Source organism: Ambystoma mexicanum, chromosome 9, assembly GCF_040938575.1.
Source record: "Ambystoma mexicanum isolate Mex_15411 chromosome 9, UKY_AmexF1_1, whole genome shotgun sequence".
Lineage (NCBI taxonomy): Eukaryota > Metazoa > Chordata > Amphibia > Caudata > Ambystomatidae > Ambystoma > Ambystoma mexicanum.
The window spans coordinates 331199369-331225448 of NC_090931.1; the positions used below are offsets into that span (position 1 = coordinate 331199369).

Here is a 26080-nt window from a genome sequence, read left to right on the forward strand (position 1 = left end):
CTTCTGTATCCCTACAGTCTCCCTACCAGCACTTATGTCTGCTCTTACCTTGCTTTTGCCACCATCTGGTCATTTTATGTATTTTATTATTCTACTATCTCATGTACTGCACTTTCCCCTCTCCCTTCCCCCACGCACTTTTTCCCTTTCCCCATCCCATGCACTTGCACGATCTGGGTGACACCTGGCTTAGTAAGATCGTGGTCTGTCTTCCCTCTGTTTCCCCCCATGCCTCGTTGCGCCTCGAAACACTTGTCTATAGGCGCGTTATAAATGCCATATCATATATATTGTGAGATTATTAATTTGATCACACAGAAGTAGTCTCATTACCAACAAGGCTCCAAGGAACTTGAATGCATCCACCATCCTTTGTGGAGTCCATGAAAACAGTGCCCCAAACCAACTGTCATCAACTTCGTCAGCTTCATCTATCATCTGATTCTGTTATTTTTCCAGTATGTCTATGGCCTCTTGCAAGGTTCCATTCTCGGCGTCGTGTGAAGATTTAAATGTGCATCATGATTCTCCGATTTTTGCACAAACACCTCTATCCATAGCTGTGATCATGTCTAAGACATATCTGTTCTGGTGTGTCATCAGTCTGATTGCTCTCAACTCTTCTCTGATTGCATTGAATCCTTTTATGGTTGTATTGGTGGTTTGCAGCAACTCCCATCTGGTTATCTGCAATCATTTAGTATTTGGTTCAACCTGAATTCTTGGCATTAGGATCGTCGTAAACACTGAGATCAGTCTGAACAACCTGTGTTCGTATGGGATAGCATCAAAAGTTTCTATGGATTTTGCAGAGAAATAATTTATTTTCCCTCTTTGTTCTCCTCCTAAGCTCCAGAGATCTCTTCTTTCTCCTGTGAGCATCTTCTTTCGGGAAACTGTCAATGTTCACATTACTTTTTGGAGTTACCACCACTGGAACATGGATCTTCACCAATGTACATATGCCTCCCCAATTTTTCCGCAATCTCGTATGCCTGGGATCCACACGCCCAATAGTGATACATGATCACTGTAGTACCATGCATCATTCCAGGAGCATCAAAGACTCGGCTTTAATTGTGATTCTTTCCCATTTTCTTTGTGCCATTATTTCTGAAACAGAATTTTGGGCTCTCCAATGGTATAATCTTCATGGGTCCTCCTCTGTCCTCGACCCATGTCAGTAGTTTAGCAAGCTTTGGCCATAATGGCTTGCATCCATTTTGCGCTATGTCAATGGTAGCCTAGTAACAACCTATTACTACCCATGCTCTGCAGATCACTACTCCTTTCTCCCATCCGTCTGGTGAAAGCACTGTTCCCCAGATTTGCATTTGACCTCTGTTCTTCCATCTGCAAGATTCTTCTGAAGTCTTTCCTGTAGTTTTCAATTTCTTGTTCACTTCTCTTCTGATCTCTGCTCCTTTTATTCCAGGTTTTTCATATCTGATCACAATATTCTTTGTTTTGGCATGGTTTCTTGTCCTTCTGTTTTGGATATAATCATCTTCATCTGGATCTGTTTTTCCAGGCGCCCATTTGAGAGAAGCATCACTTCCCATGAACTGACCTTTGGTTTTGCACATTGCTATATGTGACAGTGTGCTGTCTTAACATCTATCTCGATAGCTGCACAGATTTTTGACTTTCCCATGCTGTAGGGCAGAAGTGCACATACAAAGCATTCCTCATCCGAAGTTCGTCTTCCCACTTCCTTCATATGTTGGTACCATAAGTTGTTTCCCAAATGTGCTGTGCTATCCAGGTATCCAAATATTCTTTTGATATGATCTTTCACAAGCATGTCACGTAATATTTCTGTATAGCTCCTTCTTGCTGGAGGATTCTCAGGCAGCTCCATCAGTGATCCGGTTGTTTCCATTTGTACTGTTCGAGTAGGAGGTTGTGCAATTTGCTTCATCCTTTCAATATACCAACTAGGCCTGAAAATGTCTCTTATAATTTCTGTTTGTGTCTTCCCTCAGTCCTTGCTCATTCATTAAAGCCTTTTGCCTTTGGGGGGGGGTGGGGTGTGTGTGTGTGTGTGTGTGTGTGTGTGTGTGTGTGTCATTGCTTACCACATCCATTTCAAGCTCAGTCACTGTCATTTTTTTCTTGGAACACAAATGACAATATAAGGTCTGGGCGCTCTTGTGGATATCATGCGTGCATTGTCAGGTGGGTGCACAGGAACAACACTTTGTGCACCTATAAAAAATGCAGTTCTGATCGTTAATGATAGTAATACGATTATGCATATAATGCATGCATAAACAATGCATCGGTAGGTTATCTTACAACATTTGTTTCTTGGCCAATATGAATGTCTCGCCTCCTGAGGGAGAACAATGCTGCTGCTCTGGCTTCCCATCTCGATCATCTAAGGAAGCAAAAACTGGTTCTTTAATACTTTTTTATCACTTTTTCTGGATTCTGTTGTCTCTGCTTCACGGATCAATAGTTCTGGACCAGTTGTCCTCTGATTCTGGATAATAGACTGTCTCTTGTCTCTGGAAACAGTTCTGTTTGCAATGTAATGTTCCAACAATGAACGATTACCTCGGCAAGTCTATAATACGTGTTCCATATAGACTAGTTCCCAGTCTATACCTCGAATCTGCTTCACTCCAGATGACCTGTTGCTTCTCTGTCAGCAAAAGTGTATTCTTCGTCAATACTTCCACGATCTGTCCCTCGAAAGAAAGTCTCTACACTCTTCTGTGATTTTGATGAGAAGAAAGTGCAACCTGTGTTATGCTATGTAGAAGCATGCTCAAGTTAGTGTTGTGTGGGTCGCGGATAAATGCGAGTACATCAACATTGCCATGTCTCCCAACAAGGTCTGGAAAGTCTTCAAGTAAATGAAAAAAACGCTCCATTTGCCAGTCTGTGATTCTCTGGTGATAGGGACATTTGTCTTGTCCTCGCTGTACTCTGGAAGTAAAAAACTGTTCTGCAATCACTGTGAGTAGTCTTCTTATTGTCTTTTCATGATCAGGATCTTGCAAAAACTTTAATGCTTGTAAGTCTCCCCACCAACGACAGATAGGACCTATTTACCAATTCGAAATAGGTCAGTATGTGCCTAGTGAGGTCACTATTGTGTGACACCATAAGTAAGTCCAAACAAAGACTGCGTGGAAGGACTCAGGATATTGTATTCTTTTCCAGTGTATATATTCTCGATAAAAATTTGGCATAGCTTTTCTTATCAAGGCTTTAGTGTGCCTCAGTCCAAAGTCAACTAGCTACTTGTGGCTCAGTGAATGCAATGTTCTTCTACTCTGCAAGTAGGATGCACAGAGTGTTCGTATTTGTGTCCTTTTTACCTTTATTTTGCTCAAAGGAAAAATCTTATAACTGGGCCACAACCTTATCACAAAGGTTTCCTTGCTTAATTTTTTTCCACTTGACTGGTCATGCATTCTTCTTCCTTGTCATAGATCTCGTCTGCACGTGCTGTGGTTCTTCCTCGTTGTCTATAGTTTTTCCGGGTTGGGGTGCATGCAGAGGGGTCTCTGATATACGGCTTGATGTCACCAAGGAAGATCCAAGCTCTTCTTCCCTGTAACTTGACTGCAGATGGTGTGATGTCCTCCACAATGAAAGGGCTGTGGAACCTAGGCTCGTCCCAAATTTTCCCTGTGTGATTCTGAACTAAGACGGTATCCCCAGGGTACAGTTGGGGTACAGGTAACTCTGGAACCTTGTCAGCTGTAGTATCTCCTTCTGTGTTCTGTACTGCCCTACACCCTCCTTGTCGCTGCAGCTGTCGTGAAATGAAAGAAAAACTGGAAGTCATACAGTTCAGGTAGTTTTGCATTTCCAATCCTAGCATTTCTCCTGTTGGCTGAGCATCACATCTAGCTTTAGTTCGAATCATTAACGGCGTCCGCATTCTTCTGCCAGTCACAATTTCATGTGGTGTAAGAAATTGGTCAGAACTAGGATGGTTTCTGAGTGCATACAATGCCAGTGGAAGGCAGTGCAACCATCCTTTCTTCAGAGTAAGCTTCATCTTGGCTAGCCTTTCTTTTAACAAGCCGTTGAGCTTCTCGTATATCCCATTCCTTTGCGGATGATGCGCCGATGAAAACTTGCTTATACCAAGCAACAAGCTGATCTGTTGAAATACTGCATTAACAAAATGACGACCGTTAACTGACCTCATCACTTCACAAACTCCCTATCTGGGAAACACCTCCCTCACCAAGAATTTGGACGCACAGGTAGAGTCTGGGTGTGTACATGGACCTGCGTCTATCATCTAGAGAATGGACACACCACAACAATTGGATACCTGTACCCGTTACATACTTGAATCATATCGACATAGTCGATGTGCAAGTGCTGAAAAGGACCATTAGGCCTTGGGATGACTCCTCTGATCACACATAGTGTATGCCCAGCCGTACCTTTCTGACAGATTATGCAATTTATCATGAAGAATGCAACATCCTCAGCTAGGTTTGGTACAAACCAGTCTTCGGCAATGGATGCTGCTAGATTCTCTCTTGTTATATGCGCTGGATAGTATAACTCTTCCAGTGCCATTTTCTGTAGGGCTATAGGCATTACTGGTTTACCAGTGCTGTCCTTTCGCCATAAAGCCTCAGTGGGGTTTAAAGAACACCCTCTTCGCTTCCCAAGGTTCTTTTCTTCCTGCGGTTCCTCCCCTTGGAGCTCCATTAACTGAGTATTTGATATATTACTGTAGCCCTGCGGCTCACTAGTTACAAAAATAATTTTCTCATGCACATCAGGGATTTTCACATCCATCATTATTTCATCTTCAGTTGCCACACGCTTGGCTTCACCGGCTGCTGCTTGATTTCCGCACGAGATCAAATCTGTCCCTTTCGCGTGGGCTGCGCATTTCTCGACTGCTATGCCCACTGGGAGTTGTAGTGCCTTAATCAGCCTGTCCAATAAGGCGGCGTGTTTCAAGGGCGTGCCATCCGCTCGGAGGTAGCCTCTCCTTTTCCAGCGCGCTAAGCCTCCGTGCATTGTCAACGTCACATAGGCAGTCACTGTATGCCGTTACTTCCTGGTCTGCGTGAGTATCAACGCCAATAATTCTGCAGCCTGTGCTGAATAATGAGAGGTTTAAATGTGCACTAATAAGTACTCGAAATTCCCCATTTTCTGTGTGCTTCACCACAGCGGCATCTGTTTATCTTTGTTCTTCATTTTGATCGATCCTTGAAGAACCGTCAATGAAGACGTTTTCTCCATCTTCCAAATTATTTTCCTTTACTCTTGGATCTCATCTTAGAATTCTTCATAGTTTGCGCACTAATGCATTGGCTCTCCCTCAGTAATTGGTTCTGCTATAAACATAGCTGGGTTCACTATTCTACATCGAATATATGTCAATGTACCTTTTGGTTTCTCTGAAATGGCAAATAATGCGTGCTCAACGAATAACGTCATCGGGCACCTCATTACAATGGTTGTAGCTTTCTCTATGGCGAACGCGGCGGCAGCCAAACTTTGTTCGCACCTGAAATGACCTCTCATTGCTGGGTCTAAAATCCCACTGTAGTATGCCAGGGGCTTGTACCCCAACGTGGTTTTCTGTGTAAGGACTGCTGTCATAACAGTACCATCCGTGTTTGAAAACTGGTACAATTCCTCTGCATAATTGGTAATCCCTAAAACTGCTGCCTTGCAAAGGGCCTTTTTTAATAAATGAAACCCTTCTTCCGTGGCCTTAGTCCACACAATTTTTTCTTTCATTGTCTGTGCTTTAAGGCTTGTAATAAGGGCCTGGTATAAGAGCTGTAGTCAAAAACCTATTCCCTTACATAATTCCATAATCCTAGAAAACTTGCGTTTGTTTTACTGTGCGTGGCTTAGCTGTTCTCAAAATAATTTCAGCTCTTGCAGGAGTAACCTCTTTTCCCTCAAGTGAAATCAATTGGCCTATGTATAAAACTTCTTGTTGACAATACTGTAATTTTTCCTTGTCAACTTTATATCCCTTCTCAGCAAGTATAGTTAATAACTGAATAGAATCGCGTCTGCACTCTTCCTCTGATGTGCTGCAGACTAAAATGTCATCCACGTATTGCAAAACAACACTCTCTAATGCAGTGTTGCTTAAGTCCATCTGCAGGACCCTATTGAAAATTGAAGGAGACTCACAATAACCTTGGGGCAACCTTGTTCAGACGAACTTGCCTGAACGTGAAAGATGTCAAATCTTGTGAGTCTTTGTGCAATGGGATTGAGAAAAATGCATTTTTCAAATCCATCACCGTAGAATAACGTGCCTCAACAGGTATGTTACATAGGATTGTAGACAGGTTAGGGACTAGATGGAACTCTGCCTCTTTTCTCTGGTTTATCGGTCTTAAATCTTGTATTAAATGGCAAGACCCTCCCTTTAATATTTTTAATCTGATAAATCAAAGTATTGCATGATGACTCTGATGTCACTAAGATGCCTTGATCCATCATGGCAGAAATTGTCTTAAAAATTCCTTCATCTGCCTCCCTAGACATGGGATATTGTCGTGCTCTTGGTGAAATTGCTCCTGGTTTCAATTTAATCTTCACTTCTCCAACTCCCTTTAGTAGGCCTACGTCATAAGGGTCTGTAGTCCATACTGTGACAGGCTCCTTTGCCATGTCGTCATCAAAATATTCAGGAGGTTTTTATGCCAACATCATTCTCTGGGGCACCTCTTTTAATCATTTTCACCCAATAAATGAGATTAACCTCAAATTTCATCTCATTCTCAACGATTTGTTCTTCAAATAGATCGTCATCAGTGACGTCAGTCAATCTTTAACCTTCCCCAATGGCGATTACAGCGCACCATTGTCTTCCTTCATCATCACAGCCATCAAGCAAAGCCATCTCTCCTTGCACTATGGCTGCTTGTATTGTCAAGGGAAACACTCATCCATTTTCATCATGCATAGGTATTCTTGGTCTGAACAGAAACTCATCTGGTGTTCTCATTGTTCTGTCAGCAAGGCCTGCTAGCCATGACATTAATATGCACTCTCCATATGTGAATATCTCAGGTTCTAATGGAATAGCTCTTATAGTCACTCGTCCTGCGTATGCTCTGATCATTTCACACACGTTTAAATAATGCATTCCTGGAGTCGAACACACTATGCCTTCCTCAGTGAACGAGATTGTCATATTTAGCTTTGTCATCAAATCTCGTCCCAGTATATTGACTCGAATATAATAGCGGTGCTTTCATGTCACATTCTCCTATAGAAACTGGAAGTTCTGTTGTGAAAAGAACACTGCTTGTGGCTCCTGTAAAACCTTGGGGATTCATGGCGTCGCCAGATAAAGAAAACTTGCCCTCGCGTATACACTAGCGTGTCACACCCGTATCCACTAGGAACGAATATTCTTTATCCCCAACATTGACATCTACCCTTGGTTCCTCGTGTGGTTTTGGTGTCACTGATAGGTTGGAACACATCAGGTCTACCAGTGAGCTGTCCTAGTCCATGAACAGTTTCGTCCCACAGTTAGTGATTGTATTTGCCCATTTTGCATATTCTGGTTTCCGCCTTGCATATTCTGAAAACCTCCCTAATTATTCTGCCATCCACTTCCTCGGTAGCCTCTTCCTCTTGGGCTGAACCCTTTATTGCTTTGATCAAACTGCCTTTGGTTATTAATCTGCTGCGCATTGGATCCATCTGTGCTAGTTAACATTGCCCCTTCAATGGCATATTTCGACCATTTTTTCTGCACTAATTTGGCCTCTTCTCCTTTCTTTGCGTCATTCTTGTGATTTTTCTCTTGCAGTAGCCTGCAATAATGCGCAATGGTCAGTTGTATTTCAGACTATGGCTTAGCTTCAATTCTTACCAACTTCTTGAGCTGCTTCTGCACCTGTTCTGACAGCCCTTGACATAATATATGGTTCAACACAGGTTTATATTTCCCCCAAGATGCAAAAGTTTCCAGCACCCATGCATCTTAGAAATTCTGAATGTTAATCAACGGATCATCTCCCTCTTTCATCTTACTCTTCATTATAGCTCCCATGTCAGAAGTGTCCGGGTATAGCACTTGAAGCGCTTTCCATACCACGTTTCTGCAGTTGTTAAACAGCGCTACATCATGCGCGGTATTAACTGTAGTCACACCATGGTATCCTGCACGTGTCCACACATCATCAGCTCTGTCACCAAGTATGGCAATCAAAAGACCCTTTATCTCCTCTAGCCTCCTGTCATTTTTTTCTAACTCGTGTATCCATTTCCCATCTCCAGATTTCAACATTGGGAGCTTGTTTTTTAGATGCTCCATCAATTTGTGGCCATGGTATATACTGTGGCCTTATCCCTCCCTTCTCTAATAATGGAAACTGTGACGCACTAAACTCCTTTTCTTCTCATCATTTGTCTGTCGACCGCAGGGGTAATATTCCCACATCGCCATCTGCCTGGCAATGTCCTTAACCTGCTTACATGTGGCGGGGGAGACACCCCCCTCTGACCGTGTGGCAGTCCTTCATGCGATCTGTCACTTATGATGTGCACGCAGTTGAATCCGACCATTTTATTCCCTTTCCCTTGGAGAAACGCTTCTCGCGACCTTGCTCTCTCTCTCACCGCTTTCTTCTTTCTTCTCTTTCACAGGCTTCCCTGTCTTCATCTGATATTGCCCTGTGCCCAACTTGTGCAGCTTCTCATCTTTATTTCTATTTAGTGTAAGCAGATCTAACAGCAGCTCTGTCTGCTGCTGCGTGAAGCGTCCTCTGTATCGTACAACTGAGTGCTTTCAAGGCGCTCATCCTTTCCCTATCCTTCGGGTACTTTTTCTAGTCCCATCTCATATATCTTATCGATTGACTCTCTACTTCTGGTGTTGAAGTCATCTTCTAGAATTACTCTAGACGTGCCTGGTACTGAATCATTATATCTTCCCATTCTACCACTGGATCAGGTTTTCTAACCTCCCTTTCCAGATACTCGAGATCACACGTTCTGTCTTCGCTTGCGTTCTATGTCGTCATCAAACTCTTGTTTCCTCGCTTCCTCCCTAACCCTATCTTCCTCTTTCCCTAGTATCTTTGCCCTTCGTATTTCCTCATCTTTCCGTCTTTTTATTCTCTTCTCTCATGTCTTTTTTCTTCTTCTATTCTCCTTTGTTCTATTCTTTCCTGTTCATCAGCTGTTCTTTGCTTATTTTCGCATTTTCTTTGTTCCGCCTTTTCCTGTTTTCTAGCCTGTTCATCATGGTATAACTGCTCTCGCTTCTGCCTATCCTTTTTTCTCGCTCCTTAATCTCAATCGTCCTGCCTTTTCATTATCCCTTCTTTCTTGTTTGTCGCGTTCTCCCCTTTTTCTCATGTCCTCAATGCCTTAACCATCGAGTTTCAATAAAATCTGACCTCCTATCCATTCGTTCTGTGTGAATGCCATCTCATCAGTTCCATCCGCCTCTCCTTTCCATCTCTTTACCTCTTTACCTCTCTTCCTATACCTAGGGATGTACTTGCTTGCGTTTGATCACCTTTTTCCTTTTCGCGTCTCTCCTTGTCCCTTGGGACTTTGGAGGTAATATTTCTTTCCTTGTCTTGGTCTGGGCTTTCGTCACTACTTTTCGTAGGTGACTCATATGATGGCTTGCTATATCCCGTTGCTGCTTTAAGTTCTCTTAGTGGGTACAATCCTTCGTCTTTACCAGCTTCGGTTTCTTATTTCAGACGGGGCGGGTGGCGCAGAAGGCTCTTCAGCCACCTCTTTGTATATATTCAGCATCCAATCTAACAGCGGCTCCTCCTTTCTTCCTGGTGCATCTTCCAAAGTTCTAAACTAGCCAGGCGCTTGTCTAACTTTTTGCCAGTATACGTGGCATGTAAATATGTCGTCATGTGCTGTAGGACAGTTTTAGATGGCGATCCGCCTTGGGGCCACAGCATAAACATTTTGTCCGCTGTCCCTTTAAGCTATTCTGCACTGTACTGTTTAAGCTTATGTGCGTGTTTCGGCAACTGTTTGCACATGTGTACTAACGGAGTGATGTCTTCCATCCTTAACTCATTTATTTTTTATTCATATAACACTTGCTTATATATTTTTTACTTCTACGTTCCGTCCCCTTTCCTCCATACTTATGGGACATCTCTCCGTCCTGTGGGACAGGACCCGAGCACTTTGCAAAAAGCATCCAAAATTTCTTTCCAAAAATGTGTCCTTCCTCTCTTTCTTGCGCGGGGCCCGGCATGTGGCCGTAACCCCGCCCACCTTGGCTCCGCCCTGCGCATCGCCCATCAGTGCTTTTCTCAGCTCGTACGTGACTGGACGCACTTGCATCCTCGAAGATTTTTGTAGGGAACTATGTGGTTCACATGCGCTCTGTGCCTCGCTGCGATCACGCGTACCTTTGCGATCACGCAGCCGCCCCGGTTGAACATACACAGAGAGCCAGTTGAGACGGAGTGTCCCAGGCAGGAGTTTGCTCCGTGGGGGCTCCATGAAATAAACTTCATGAAACTTACCTGGCTCCATCCGACTCCTTTCATTTGGCTACGAGTAGAGCCAGGAGCCCGCCGTGGAGTGGCGGAGTACCTGCTGAAATTGTCAGATAATGGAGTACAATTTGTGTCTGAGGCCATGAGGAGGTTCCCAACTGGTTATGGAATAAAACGCACCAGGACAGCATTGTATAACCCCAAGGCAAATGGTCTTGTAGAGAGAGTCAACAGATATTTGAAGGGGTGTTTGCAAATGGCAATGAGATTGAGACAACCCTGGAGGGAAGTGTTGAACATGCTAACTTGGAACTTTGCAACTGCACCACATTCAGTGACAGGAGTTTCTCCGTTTGTGTCTATGAAAGGTAGAGAGCCTGGAACAAGGCTCTGTCCAGGGTGGTTAGGAATGGCCAGAGTTGTTCAAGTAGATCTGGATCGTATTATGAGGCTTATCAGCTTGAGTCAGGAAAGAGACCAGGAGTTTGATGCCAAGATGAGTGTGAAAGATCAGGAGTGGAAGGTTGGGGAGATGGTCTGTTAAAAACCCCAGGTTGGTGAATAAATGTGTGGATGGTAAGTTCCTTGGTCCGAATAAGATATGTGCAGTTAAAAGAAGTGTAGTCATCCTTGAAGGGGGAGAAGTGTGGTCAAAAGGAAGGTTGGCAAGAGATTTGAAAGAGGAATCTGGGAGAACAGCATTGCAATGTGAAAATAGCAATGCAGGTGGGATGGTGGTAGAGGACCTGAATGGGGGAAGGTTCTCAGAGGGCAAGATAAAGCTGGTGTGGATGAGAGATTATGAGTGTTAGATGGTTTCGTTGGTGTAAATTTTATTCCTCATTTTGGGAATAATTGTGCTAATGAAAAATAAAACTGTTTCTGGAAACACAATGTTTAGTCATTATTATTCCTATGTTATGCTGTCTTCTATTCTTTTATTATCATAGTAATGTATTGTTTATGCTGTTAGTGATTGGGGTTACTTTGTTACTTTAATTTCTTGGAGGGGGAAGATGTGTAGGGAACTACGTGCCTCGCTGCGATCACGCGTATCTTTGTGCATGTTCAACCGGGGCAGCCGCGTGATCGCAGAGAGGCAGTTGAGACGGAGTGTCCCAGGCAGGAGTTTTCTCCGTGGGGGCTCCATGAAATAAACTTCATGAAACTTACCTAGCTCCATCTGACTCCTTTCATTTTTCTTCCCTTTTTTCCTCTCTGGCTCTCGCTAGCGATCGTGTTCTAGTCTGTCTGTCGTTAAAACTAACTTTCCAGATTGTTCATCCTGTCATCGACGCTTCGCGAGGGCGGATCAACATCCTCTTTGTTTAGAGTGTTTGGGTCCGGATCACCGTTGGGACTCATGTTTTTACTGCGACTCCCTTTCGGTCCGGGCACTTCAACGTCGGTTGGAGTGGTGGGAGGAGGTGTTCCGACGAACTCCTCCTTTGCATTTTCAGGCGTTCGTTGACGAAAAGAAGAAATGGCCAGTAAGTTCAAGTTTAATTTTCAGAGCACCCCGGCCGGGGGATGCCTTTCCAGGTTCCTCCCGGAGTGTTGATCGCTCTGTCACCGGGGATTGCCCTGAGGTGCCCGTTGGGCCTAATAATTGTACCGGAGTTTTCTCCGAGGGTTTACGTAAGGGGCATGTGGATACCGGAGCACGCTCCGAGGCCCCTCCTGTGGGGGCTGTTTGTAGACCCAGTTCTACTCAGTCGTGGGGTACCGGAGCTCGCTCTGAGGCAACTACTGTCTTACCTCAAGAATAAGACTGGGGTGCGCCCCAAAGCCTTGGTTGGTCTTGGTGTCACTGAACGGATGTTAGAGGCCCGCGCGGATAAGGCTGTTACCGGACCTGGGTCCGAGGTCCCTCGTACAGAGGCTAAGGCTACCAACATTTCTGAGAGGTTGACCAGGCCTTATCGGTGAAGGCTGTTTCTCACCGTTCCCGCTCTTGCGGCGACACCAGATCTGTTGAGGGGGCAAAGAAGGAAAGTTCTTCTTTTACCGGCAGTGCCAAGGTCCTTCCTGGGAAGGCTAATTTGGCGGTTGGTATGTCGCAGAAACATTCCAGGCCTCATAGTACCGGCTCTGCCGAGGTTCCTTATGTTAAGGCTAAAGTTAATACCCCTGATCCATCGACGGGGACCCCTGCCTCACCTCCTCACTTGCCGCATTTCCTCTCAGGCGATTACAAAATGGCGCCAGTTCCCGCCACGACCACGGCTGCCATTTTGGGTGCTACCCCCTACAACTACACCATCGGCGTCGGGTGTAGGGCTTGGTTCCGTGGGTGAACATAGAGTTCCTTGTGCGCATCCTTATCGGCCAGTTTATGATTGGAACGCCCGGATGCCCCTTCCGCACAATGTTTCGTTGCCTGCAGGGTCAGCACCTTTGATTTATGTGTATACGTCGGTGGAGGGGCCGGTGTGGCACCCTTCCCCATTACGTCCCTGGAATTATCCTCCTCATGAGGCCTCCTCAGGTTCTAAAGCAGTCCCCGGAGGACGCCTTTTTCAGTAAATTTCAAACGCTCATGCGGACCGACCCCATGAGGGTATATTTCAAAGGGCTTTTTAGGGTGCTATGTCCGCCGTGCCTCTGGCTCCACCCGTTCCTCCGGTGGTTCCGCCGGCGCCTTCCTTGCCTACAGTGCCTTCCCCGACTCTTCCACCTTTGCCCCCATTGTCCCCCGTGGACAAGGCAGCGCCCGACACGGCTCAGCAGGATCTTGACCCGTCGGATGACACGCAAGGCGATTAGGACAATGAGGACCTGCCCCGATGGTTATCCCTGAAAGTCTGGCGTATGCGTCTGCCGCCTCCAGTAGGCAGGCTAGGTTGGCGCGTGGATTTTCAACGAAAAGAAGGATGTCATCCACGTATGGCGAGATCTGATGGACCACCCCGTCTATGTCTATCCCTGTGTCCCCATACTCTGCCCGGAGGAAGACCGCCCACGGCTCCAAAGCCAGTATATACAACATCAGTGACATTGGGCAGCCTTGTTTGGTTCCCCTGTATATCCTCCAAGCTTTTGAAATGTGCTTTCCCGTTTTTACTCTCGCTCTAGGGTCCCTGTACAGCAGTCTAATCCATCTGAGAAATCCCTCCCCCAAACCAAAGTGGGCGAGGACGCTCGGCAACCACTTCCAACTCACATAATCAAAGGCCTTAATGGCGTCTAATGACACTACTGCGCATTCCCCTCGCCTCTGATTCGTCTGTTCTATCACATAGTGTAGTCTGTGGAGGTTCCATGATGTGTTTCGCCCTGGGACGTAGCCCGTTTGGTCTGAGTGGATCAACGTGGATATAACCGATTTCAGACGGTTCGCTAGAACCGTTGTAAGTATTTTGGTGTCCTGGTTGATGAGGGAGATCGGCCTATATGACGTGCATTCTACTGGGGATTTCCCTGGCTTTAGGATCGGGACTATTATCGTTTCCAACATGCTATTTGGCAATTGTGCTTCCTCATATGCCTCCTGATATGTTTCTAGCAGTTTTGGGGCAATGGTACTTTTGTATGCCTTATAGAACTCCCCTGGGAGCCCATCCGGGCCCAGGGTTTTACCCAAGGGGAGCTCAGAGATCACCATTTCGATTTCCTCCACGGTAATCGGGGCGTCCAATAGTTGGGACTGGTCTGCCGTTAGCTTTGGTAACCTAATCTCTGCTAGGGCGTCTGGGATGTCTTCCGGCTCCCCTTCTGGATTAGGAGCATAAAGCCGCTCATAGAAGCCGGCGAATAGGTTATTTATATCTTCCTGATTCCTAACCTCTGTTCTTGTATCATCATTTAATCCTGCTATGGGGTTCCTCTTGTTTTCCTGTTTGGTAAGCCACGCTAGTAGTCTACTGGGTTTATCCCCTTCTGCGTGCAATCTCTGTGTATTTACCATAATTCAGCTTCCCCAGTTTCTCCCAGAGTACTATGCATCTCGTTCTTAGCTCCAGTAGTTCCCTGGGTTCCCGGCCCGCCCTTGCCGCCCTTTGTTCCTCTGTTTTAACCTCCCTTTCTATTTCGTCCAGCTCAGCCCCGATTGCACCCTTCAACCCTGCCGTTTTCCCAATTGCCGCCCCTCTTATCACTACTTTGAAAGCGTCCCAGAGCGTGGCATTGCTCTCCACGCTCCCCTCATTTTGTTCAAAGTAATCTTCTATCACCTCCTGCAGATATGCCTCAAATTCGCCCTCTTCTAGTGCTTCTGCGCAGAGGCGCCATGTTGGTATTGTGTTTTTCTGTGTGTGTGTGCCTATGTTGCCAGTATCGGGGCGTGATCTGAAAGTGTACGTGCTTTAATGTCGATTCCCGTGAATTCTATCAGAGAGTCACTGCCAGTGAATAGGTAATCTATTCGTGTAAATACCCGTGGGGTGCGCTATAATGTGTGTACCCTCTCCCGTCTCCATGTACCTGCCTCCAGACGTCCACCAACTGCAATCGTGTGAGGGTCTTTTGAAGCTCCCTGGCAGGGGGTGCTGGCTTCCTGTGCTTGTCATCCGACCTGTCGAGAAGCGGGTTCAAGGTGCATTTAAAGTCTCCGGCCCAGATGAACATGGCTCCCCTGTACTGAGCCAGTTTGGGCGCTAGATTCCTGAAAACCAGTGGCGTCGTGGTTTGGGGCATAGGTGTTGATCAAGCTTATTTCCCTGCTTTCAAGCATCCCGTGCACCAGCACCATTCTCCCCTCCTGGTCACTTTCCTGCTTTATTAGCTTGAACGGTATTCCTGGTGCAATCCATATTAACGCTCCCCTTGCATAGTTCGAGTAAGTTGTGCTGTATACTTGTCCTCCCCATTTCTTGTTCACCCTGGCCTGTTTATCCGCTGTCAAATGGGTCTCTTGTAGCATTGCTATCTTGACTTTCATTCTGTTCAGCCAGGCGTACACCCTGAGTCTTTTGACATAAGCATTGAGTCCTCGGACATTCCAGGTTGCTATAGTTATCTCGCCAGGGCCCATATTTGTATTGTTTACTCTGGCTCTGTTGTCCCATAGCCTTCCATTTGTGTTTTCCCCTGTTTCTTCTCTTTCCGTCCGTTCTTCGGGGCGTGTCTCTTTCCCCCCATGTCCTTTTTGCCTGTGCGCTTGGGGTGATTTCCTTCGTTACATTGCGGCCTGTCGACCTGGTACCTGCTCACTCGAGCTGATCCATGTACATATACATTGTTCCTTCCACCCTTGATGCCGTGGGCCAGCCGGCCCTGCCTACATCCAACCAACACATAAACCATAACTTTCAAACTAACGCCCAGCCACCCTCCCCCTGCTCGGGCCTCGCCGCTTCTCTTGCTCTGTCCCTGGAAGAGGGACTGGCTCGCCGCAGCGTGATGCCTCCAAACTGTCATTCGAACTTGTAGAACTTTCTGTATTGCGGGGTGGTTTTCCTGTGCCATCCCAGCTGGGTTAGAGCGAGTCGCTCCTTCGTGCTATACATCTGGCCTGGTCGAATCACCTTGACGTCTTGTTCCTGGGGGTTGGTGCTCCTTTTCACCGGGGCTGATTCTCATTATTGTTCAGGTTTTTCCGTCCCTGCTGGGGGAGGCCCTGCTGGTCCATCCATATGTGGGCTTCTTCCGTTGAGTCAAAGAACCATGATTTCCCTTGGTGTAATACCTTAAGTTTGGCAGGATATAAGAGCATGTATCGCACTCCTGCCGACCTGAGACGCTCTTTGGTTGGACCGAATCTTGCTCTTTGTTTCTGTACCATGACCGTATAGTCAGGGTAAATGGCGATCTTAGAGGAGTTCCTTATAATCTCTCCCCCTTCTCTTGAGAATGTTAGTATCTTCTCCCTGTCCCTAAAGTTCATAATCTTGGCAATCATCGCTCTTGGGGGGGGGGGGGGGGCGGTGGCACCCGGCAGTGGTCTTTTGGTCAATGACCTGTGTGCCCTCTCAACCGCAAAGCCCTGGGACAGTGATCCGGCACCAATCTCTTGGCGCAGCAAGCAGCATAGATTCAACATATTCTTTGGGATCTCTGCCTTCTTCGCCCTCCGGAAGCCTGATTATGCGAATATTACTCCTTTGTGCCCTTCCTTCCGTGTCCTCGGCCCTCTGTTCCAGGATCTTGATCTTCCGTACTGCCTCCGACATTTGTGTTTGTGTGGCCGCAACGTCCGTGGTGTTTTGCTGCACTTGCTGTTCTGCCATTGTTACTCTTTCTCTCAAGTTTCTGGCGTCCTGCCAAAGAAAGCCCATGTCAACCACGACAGTGTCCAGTTTGTTCTCTAAGGATGCCTTGAGGACCCCTATCGCCGCGTCCATTTTGGCTTCAAGGGATGTCTGCAGAGCGGCTATAGCTTCTAGGATCGGTCCTTCCGTAGTGTTTCCTGCTTGTTGCCCAGTAGCTGAGGAGGCCATTGCCGTAGTAGGCTGGGCAGGTTGTTTATTTCTAGGTGGTGTAGTGAACGTTTCTATGCTGGTTTGCTTTGGCTTCCCCTCCGTCTTTCGACTTGGCATTATATCTTCGGGGCTCACTTTGGTGCAGCCCGGCCCTCAGTTGATCTGGATCCGACCGTGCCCGGGGTCGTCGATTCCTGGATGTCCCCCTTTGTGCGCACGGTTTCCTTTCCTGAGTCTCCAGCCGCTGCTCCGGGTGTTGCCTGTTTTTCGGGCCGGCCTCTCCCCTCCTTCTCGGGCTCCAAGTGCCAATTTGTTCCGGGGAACTCCTCGCTTGTTGTGCGGATGTTCCGGTGTCCTGTCTGCCGAGTTCGAGTCCGCTCTCCCGGCCGTATGTGCGCTTGCTGTCGGCCGCAAATTACTGGTCTATGCGGGTCCCCTTCCTGCTGCCGCCTCTTCCCGCCTTGCGGCTGTGATGCTTGCGGGAGGGCGATACAGTCCGTGCGCCGCCTCGCTGTATCAGGGTGGGGCCCCCGGCGTGTTCTCTCCGCTTTCACCGCTTCCGTGTCTTTGAGTGGCCGGGCCGGGCTCGTTGCTGGGTCGCCTGTGACGATCGTTGACCCCCTCTCCGGCAGACCCCTGGGCCAGCTGGATGTTTTATCTCCGTCCCGCAGCTTCGCGCCTGTGATTTCCTCGCTCACAAGGCTCTGGCGTTCTCCCCGGCTGTTCAGCTCCTTGCGCCCGCCATTTTGTTTCACGCGGGCAGCTTCTTCTTTTGCCTTTTCTCTGCAATCCGACCTCCGATTTCCCTCGGTAGACTCAGCGAATGTTCTGCAGATATTCCGACGTCTATTCTTTCATTTTCAGATAAATCACCAACGTTTTGGTACCAGTTTGATCGGATCTTCTTCAGGTACTCGAAGGAGCTTCTCAGTCGAGCCTCCTACCGCATGGCCGCCAAGCCACGCCCCCGTAGGGGGTGTGCCTCCTTAGGGTGCGCAAAACTCGGGAGGAAATATCAGAGGATTCGCCGACTTTTATAGCGAACCCTATTCCAGACGGGAGGGCGGGTCGCTGGAAGATATTCAGACTTACCTGGCCGAACACCCCCTGTCCCGACTCACTGACCCCGAGCGCGAGGCCCTGGAAGGGGAAATATCTGAGGAAGAGTTGGAGGAAGCTATTAAAAGACTGAAGGCTGGGATGGCCCCAGGGGGAGACTGGTATAGGGCAGACTTTTATAAACAATGCCAACCCATATTGGTGAAGCCCCTGTCCAAATTAAAAATCAGGACTCGATCCCACCGATGTTTCTACAGGCCCCAATTCCTGTAATACCCAGGCCGGGCAAGGACCAGGCAGAGTGTGGGTCGTATAGACCTATCTCGCTCCTGAACCTGGATGCTAACATCTTCGCCAGAATCCTGGCGACCAGATTAGAGGGCTGCCTCCACCGCTTAATACACCCCAACCAGGCAGGATTCATCGTACATAGACAGGGCTCCGACAATATGCGGAAAACCCTCTATGTGCACAGCTCAAGGGCAGTTCGGGAGGAGGGTGCACTCTTGCTGGCCCTCGACGCGGAGAAGGCCTTCGACATGGTAAGCTGGACCTTCATGGGGGAGGTTTTCTCAGCCTTGGGGATGGGGCCGAGGTGGCTGGGTTGGATGTCAGCACTATATTCCTCTCCCTCGGCCAGGGTGTTGGCAAACGGGACAGAATCGAGGATGTTCCCCCTGGAGCGAGGTACGAGCCAGGGATGCCCATTGTCTCCCTTAATATAAGCACTGGTGATCGAAGCTTGGGCAATCTCCGTTCGCAACAACGAGGCTATCAGACGAGTACAGATGGGGGATACAATCTGCAAGATCTGCCTATTTGCCGATGATGTGTTACTCTATCACGAAGCCAGCCCGGACAGTCCCCATGATCCTCTAGGGCTTGAAGCGATACAGAGACTTATCAGGATATAAGGTTAACCTCAGGAAATCGGTACCATTCATAGGGAGAGGTCTACCAGACCCAGAGATAAACTACGTGAGAGGGCTCCCCTTCAGACTACAGGAAGATGGGTTCAGTAACATGCGACCCTGATTAACTATTCCCGAGTAACTTTCTCCCCCTCTGGGCTGAAATTAAAAAGGACATGGAGAGATGGGCAAGATCGGGCCTCTCCTGGATGGCGTGCCTTAATCTGGTAAAAATGGTGATTCTCCCCAAGTTTTTATTCCTCTTCCAAATGCTTCCCGTACAGGTTCCCAGGACATTCTTCACAGAAACAAAACGAGTCCTCCTGAACTTCCTCTGGTCTGGCAGAAAACACAGGATCTCTTATGAGGTACTAACCAGGCCAAAGGAAGACGGCGGGGTGGGATACCCTGACTTGGAGACATATTACAGGGCTGCTCAGTTGAGGGAGCTTGTCGATCATTTCACCCCAGGTACTGAAAAGCAATGGGTTGCCATGGACAATAAGGTCCTTGCACCCATCACAGTGGAGGAATGGCTCTGGGTCCCAAAGAAAAACATTCCCATGAGAGTCCTGAACCACCCAGTCTTGAAAGTGTTATGGTCCCTGTGGAAGGAGGGAGGTTACTATCGTTGGCTCACAACCTGGTCCTCCCCACTGAGCTGCATCTGGGCCCCCCTTTATAGATAAAATAGCAGAGCCAGCTGCGTTTCAAAAGTGGTTCGAAGCCGGTCTAAGTAGGACTGGCCACCTTCGGGTGGGTGGCCCATTTCTACCCTTAAGAGATTTAGAGGAGGCACTGGGAATAGGCACCCTGTCACCATTCCGATACCTCCAGTTTAAGGGGGTCCTTACAGAACCATCGTGGGGTGACAACCTCAGGAGGGATCTAACCGGCTTTGAGAGACTTCCATCTATCTTCCTCTCTACCTGTGGTGTTCCCCAGGGGTCTAACCTCTCGCCCTGGCTTTTCAACCAATACCTGGCAACTCTCGCCCACTGCATTGCCACTTTCTGCTCAAGTTTCCAGTGCTATGCTGACGACACTCAACTCATTTTCAGGCTGCCCTCTGCCACCTCTTCTCCCTCTCTCATCTCTGATTGTCTAACTGCCATTCAAGATTGGTGTGCCGCAAATGATCTTTGTCTGAACGCCAGCAAGACGGAGATCCTCCTCATCGGCACACCTTCACCATCCTTTCCACTCACTCTCTGGCCGGCCTCCCTTGGCCCTCCTCCTACCCCCACCTGCGAGGCTAAGAACCTCAGGGTCATCTTTGACTCCACCCTTTCCTCCTCCGCCCACATCTCCGAGGTCTCTAAAAAGTCAAATTTCCCACTACACCTCCTCAGAGGTACTCTTCCGTTCCTCTCCTTCCCCCAGGAGCTCATGATATCCCAAACTCTGGTTCTCTCAAGCTTGGACTATTCTAACAGCCTCTTTCTAAATCTACCTGCCTCTACTCTCCGCCCTCTGCAACTAATCCAGGACAGAACTGCGAGACTTGTCCTTGGCCTCAAGCCCTGGGATCGTATCTCTCCAGCCCTGAAATCTCTCCATTGGCTCCCAGTGGATGGAAGGATTAAATTCCAAACCCTCTGCATTGTCCACAAGGCTTTCTGGGGCCTGGGTGCAAAATACCTTCAGCTATCCCTCCGCAAATACCTCCCCTCTCGAGCTCTTCTCTCCTCTACCTCCAACTCCCTCAGGGTCAGCCGTTTTTCAAAGAAACGAGCTGGGGGTAGATCTCCGGTTCCGGAAACACCTCAAGACCTTCCTCTTTTCTTCTGCCTTCGCTCCCCTTCTCCCCTGCTGATCTGTTCTCCCTTGGCACCGTGCACCTGGCCACCCTCTGTCCTCCGGGCCCAGGAACCTGCTCACCCTGCCACCCTCCTGCACTGCTTCCGGGCCACCCCTTGCACTGGGGTCTGTATCTGTACCCATACAGCCCCCCCATTTTTTCTTCCTGTACTTAACAGACCTACCATGTCTGCTGCCTTAAATCTAGCACTAGCAAATTGCTGGCTGCACTAAAACTGTTTGTTGCCTTTATTATTTATTTATTGTTATTTATCTGTTTCTCCTCTGCTTTGCACATTCCACTTCTCCCCCTTCCATGCACTTTTCCCCTCCCCCTCTCCCATGCACTTGCGCGTTCTCAATGTCACTGGGCCTAGTATGATCGCTGTTTTGTTCTCCCCTGTTCCCCTCCCCTCCCTTGTCGCACTCTGAAACACTTGTGTACGAGCGCGATAAAAATAAAATATCATATCATTTCCACTCAGGGCTCCAAAGGGGTGATATCGCGCCTCTATAGACCCTTTCTGCTCTCTGTCCTGAGGGACCTGCCACTGGCATGCTTACAATGGGGAAAGGACCTAGGTGTGGAGATGGACGACGAAAGGTGGTCCAAAATGTGCAGACGTGCCACCCGCTCCACGGCCTCACTGCAATTTCGACACCAGGCCCTTAAGGTTATACACAGGTGGCATTACGCAGAGGATTGCCAGGATGAGGGCAGGATATGATCCACATTGCTGGAAATGCAAGAAGGTAAAAGGTGACTACATCCACATGTGGTGGAGGTGCCCGGTGGTCCAGACCTAATGGGGAGAGGTACTATCCTGGATCAAGGTGGTGGACGGAGTCGAGAGGTCTCTGTGCCCGAGGCTCCTTTTCTTTGGAATTGATGTAGGAGATGATCATGAGGGAATTCGGGGCCACATGTTGCAGGTCATGTTGGTGGCGGCAAGGTGTTTGGCACAGAAATGGAAGAGCACCGCTATGCCGGGAGAAAAGGTTTGGGTCACGAAGGTACGGGCCATTTATGATATGGAGTTCCTTACCCATCTGATCGATGAGTCCATATATGGTCGCTTGGCCTAATGGGGCTGAATCACACCGGGGGGTTCTCCCCTCTGGAAGGGAAAGGTTGCTGCCAACCGGACCAACTGAAAGGTGCCTAAATGTTTTGCCCAAGACTCCAGTGTGCAAAGAGACAAATGAATAAAGACTGTTATGCTCTTTATGAACTCGCCAGGCAGACTATGTATGAGTGCTCGAACCGGGGGATGGTAGGGGGAGGAGGGATAGGGGGGACATGTTATACTTGTGTTATGGAGACTTGTGTATAAATATGCTATGCAATGTTATAACGCAAAATATCAATAAAACTTGATTTTCAAATAAATACATGAGAGAGTGGGAAAAAGGCTCTCACTCTCTCCAGGTTGAAAAAATCAAGTTCTCAAAATCCAGCAAAGTTGCTGGGGGTCTCTAAAGTAGAGGGAATTAGCACATTTCTGATAATTCTTCCTAACACCCGCCAAAGGCAAAACAAAGGGACCAAACCTGGTTTGGCACGCAGAGTAAATCTCAAGAAGGACCTTTCCACAAAGAAATGGTGAAAAAAGAAGACCGGGCCATTTTGACAAAAATGGCACCCTTGGGTGCTTAACTGCATCTGCGAACGCAGCCCGCGGTAAATGCACCCCACGGTAGTTAAAAGTAAATCACTGCCACCAGCCATTCATCGAGGAAATCTGAAAGACATCCCTGTTCCACTGCAATGAAGGTGCTGTGACACAATGTAAAAGATGCCTATGGAGTTTCAGACTCCATAACCAAAAGAAACAGATTTCAAAATCACATTAAAATACATGAAAGTGGGGGGAAAAAGGGTCTCACTCTCTCCAGGCAAAAAAGGAAAAGCCTAGAGTCCAGCAAAAGAGCTGGTGGTCTCCAAGGTAGAGCGGAATTGGCACATTTCTGAGAATTCTCCCTAACAGTTGTTGACAGAATGGGAAATTGTCTGTAGCTTACCTGGCTGGAATAGAAAACACAGCAACGGATGCCCTGAGCAGACCACGCTGTTTCTCATGAGTCGGAGTTCTAAGGAAGTTCTTTTGAAGATCTTCACCCTTTTGGTAAGCCCTCAGGTGGAAATGTTCACATCATGTTCCAACAGGAAATGTGGTCTGTTCTGCTCCAGTGAATTTCCTCCGAGAGGAGCATTGGGGGAACTTGTTTGTTGTGGGCTGGAGCCTTTCATCTTCTATATGCAGATCTGTCATCACTCATGGAATCGGAAGGTTAATGAGGTTTGGCGCAAACATGATCCTGATACTCCAGACTGGGACAGGAGGACCTGTTAGCTGGACTTTCTGGTCGTGGCGATCTGCCCTCCACATAATCTTCCTCAGAAGGTGGACTTACTCACAGGAGTGAGGCCTTTTCGTTCTGATGGATAGTTTCACCCACAGATTCTTCATCGCCCTCCCATCTTGCTCTTCAAATAAAGAGCTCTTTCAATGTCTTTTACCCCAAAAATGTTATGCAAATGAATTCCCCAATGTGGATGTGCACAGGGATAAAATGATGTAACTGTGGGCAAGAGTCGTGGTGTAAGCTACTTATTCCAGTGTTACCTCTAGCCTTTAGGATGAAGTATGCAGAGTGCCCAGGAGACCAATAGAGCATAGCACCCCCTGCTGTCAAGGGTTTCAGAGATTTGCTGAAGCATAAAAATGAAGCATAGAAATATATCTAAGATGAAGAATCTATGCAAGGAACATCGATCATAATGAATATTACCTGAGGCAAGTAATTTGTTAGTTTAGAGTTCACTGATCACCACAGTTATGTCACATGGTTCGAAGTCCAATAATTAACAGATCAAAAGGAATGCCCGAAGTGGTGCAATAAGAGCCAAAGCAGCGAATCATGAGTGTAGCGTCATCAGTTTGATCTACAGGCTCAGTCGGAACGAAAGGAGACTAGAAACAATTTGTACAATATTCACTATGGCAAAGAAATGCTTATGTTAACATCTGTGTGAATACTTCCTTACTCTACGTAATAGTTTCCTTGTATTAATCTACCATGCCCACCTCCCATGAGTTTGCCTTGACTGCTCGACCACAGCCACCTCTAGGTGTGCCAAAGACAGCTTAACAATGGAGTGCCTTGATTTGGGCCCACCCTCCCCCCACATAAAGGACCACAGGATTGGCAAAATTCTCAACACTAGCATATTTCTCCAAATCTAAATTGGGTTGAAAAAATCTAAAATGAAAATATGTGCCAGACATATTCGATAAGCCTTTCTCGAAAGAAAAGATTCTTGGTTAACTAAGTTTTACTATCTTCTGCAGCATAGTCAATAGATTAAGCTTGCATTTTTTAAATATCTTATACAGATTTTGACCCCACATTGCTGAAAATAGAATTTAAAATAGTGTTCAATTAATGTATTTTTAAATGTGCACAATTCCTTTCAAAATGCACGATTTCTCTAAATTAAAAATGTATTGCTTTCCTAAGATGAAGAGTACGTCCCTCCCAACAAGAAATCAAAAACTACCACCACCAGCACCACTGTACCTCCAACTGCAGCTGTGACACTTAATGAAACGGCAAGTGAAACTTCAAGACGAAAAGCCAAAGAATTCAATTTTGGTAAGTCTAAAATGTTACCCTTTTGCTTGTTTACTGGTATGCTCTCCTGAAGTGGCACACTACTGCCATTTTTGTTTTGTCTAGGATTCTGAACGCAGCATGTAAAATGTAAACGACCCATTTTGCGATTAGTGTTTGTGGCCTTCATTTTTTGCTTGATTTTGCGATGGTAAGACTTACATTTTCCCCAGTGAGTGCATCCAGATGTTCCTGTAGATGCACTTCTTATAAACGGCCTTTTGCTGTGCCCTATGAGCCCCAAAGTTTGGAGAAACCGCCCAAGTGCTCCCTCGTCTTTCTACGTTAAATAGGCTTGTCCAGGCTCTTGTTACGGTATACTGTCCTCAGTCTGACCTAGATGGTGGTGCTTTAATGTGTTGCAATATTGGCCCTCAGTTAGAGGTACTCCTACGTCTGTATTGCTCGCCAAGAGTGCACAGACAGTTATTTATCACCAGTACATTTGCAGAGCAGGGCAAATACTTTGAACACAGGTAGACAGAGCAATAACTCACCAGCCACGCAGTTAGCAAAATAATGAGCACTTATACGGCTATTTATTCATGGCTAAGAAGCAACAAGTGATAAAACAGAAATAAATCACAGAAAAGATGGAGAATTAAAGAGAAAATACATCACCATGGGCGTAACTGAATCCCTCTTCTCGCCAGAAGTGGCTGGAAGACCCCGGTAACAGCCAGGCAGAGAACACAACAGCCCACAGGAAGGTCGGAACAAGGCGTGCCCCCTCCGACTGAGGTCTTTGTGTTTTTCCCACCTGACCTTTCCAGAGTTCCTCATATATGCCCTCCTCAAAAAGGGGTGGCAATTTTTCGAACCTTCTGGCATTAGCGCTTGCGCATTGCTGAGAGACCGTTGGTTGCTGGCCGGGTCAACCGACAGTAACTCCAAGGAGCAAAGCTTCCCTCTTCTAAACCACCACGGAAAACAATTCCATAACTCATCCTGAGACCTTGGAGCAAGACATAACAAAACCTTTTTTTATATCTGGTGTCAGCCTGCACCTGTAAATTCTCGCTTTCCCACTGCTGTGTCCTTGGCTGAAGCCTGCATACCAGGCTCAGCAACGAATAACATTGAAAGCATGTTTTTTAGCAAAGCAAGTGCAGCTTTTCACTGAGGCAATGGAATAAGTATCCATTATAGCTCTGAGTGCTCCCAGAATGCACTGCGCATCAGCGCCATGTTTTAGCTCAAGCATCATACGTCCCGTCCTCTTTCCTCCATACTGTATGGGGCGTCCCTCTTTAGGGACGGGAGCGAAACCTTTTTCACCAGAAAAAAAGTCTCATCTTTAAATTTAGGTGCCAGCGTGGGTGCTGTCACATCAGCGCGCATGCTCACCTGACTCTGCCCACCGGTGCCACACCGCAGTTCTTTTCCGCGTCGATGGGAGCAGACCTGCCCCACCAACGCTCTGGTTGAGCTTTTTTGCTTTTGTAATTCCATGCATGCCAAGTCTTCCCCGGGACCCAGGTCCCTATATCAATCATTCTTCTTTTTTTTCCTCCAATTTTAGGATTGTACTTTACACTGGATGCCGGTGCCTCGCCGCCCTCCCTGGCGCATGTCGGCCGTGACTGGTTTCAGTAGGTGCCTGCCTTGCGAGGGTTTCTTCCCTACATAAGACCTGCATGCGCACTACCTCCGGTGCCTAGGCAAAGACCACGGCTGGGAAGGTTGTGCAACGCCCTTACAACCCGTTCCCCGAAGAACCGGCTGGCGAGGTGGAGGGAACTATTCAACCGTTCCCCACTGGAACAGAAAAGGGCGTACATTCAGAGGAAAAAGAAGTAGTTAAGTATTTTGT

At 47.3% G+C, this 26080-nt stretch overlaps 1 protein-coding gene across 1 annotated transcript in view; it reads left to right on the forward strand.

The window, feature by feature from the left end:
- The window catches only part of GTF2I (general transcription factor IIi), a 2618156-nt gene that overhangs the window by 671437 nt on the left and 1920639 nt on the right, over positions 1–26080 (forward strand). The window contains exon 11 of the mRNA XM_069614749.1: positions 24115–24249. Within this exon, the coding sequence (XP_069470850.1) occupies positions 24115–24249 (135 nt within the window). The remainder of the gene's footprint in view (positions 1–24114; positions 24250–26080) is intronic.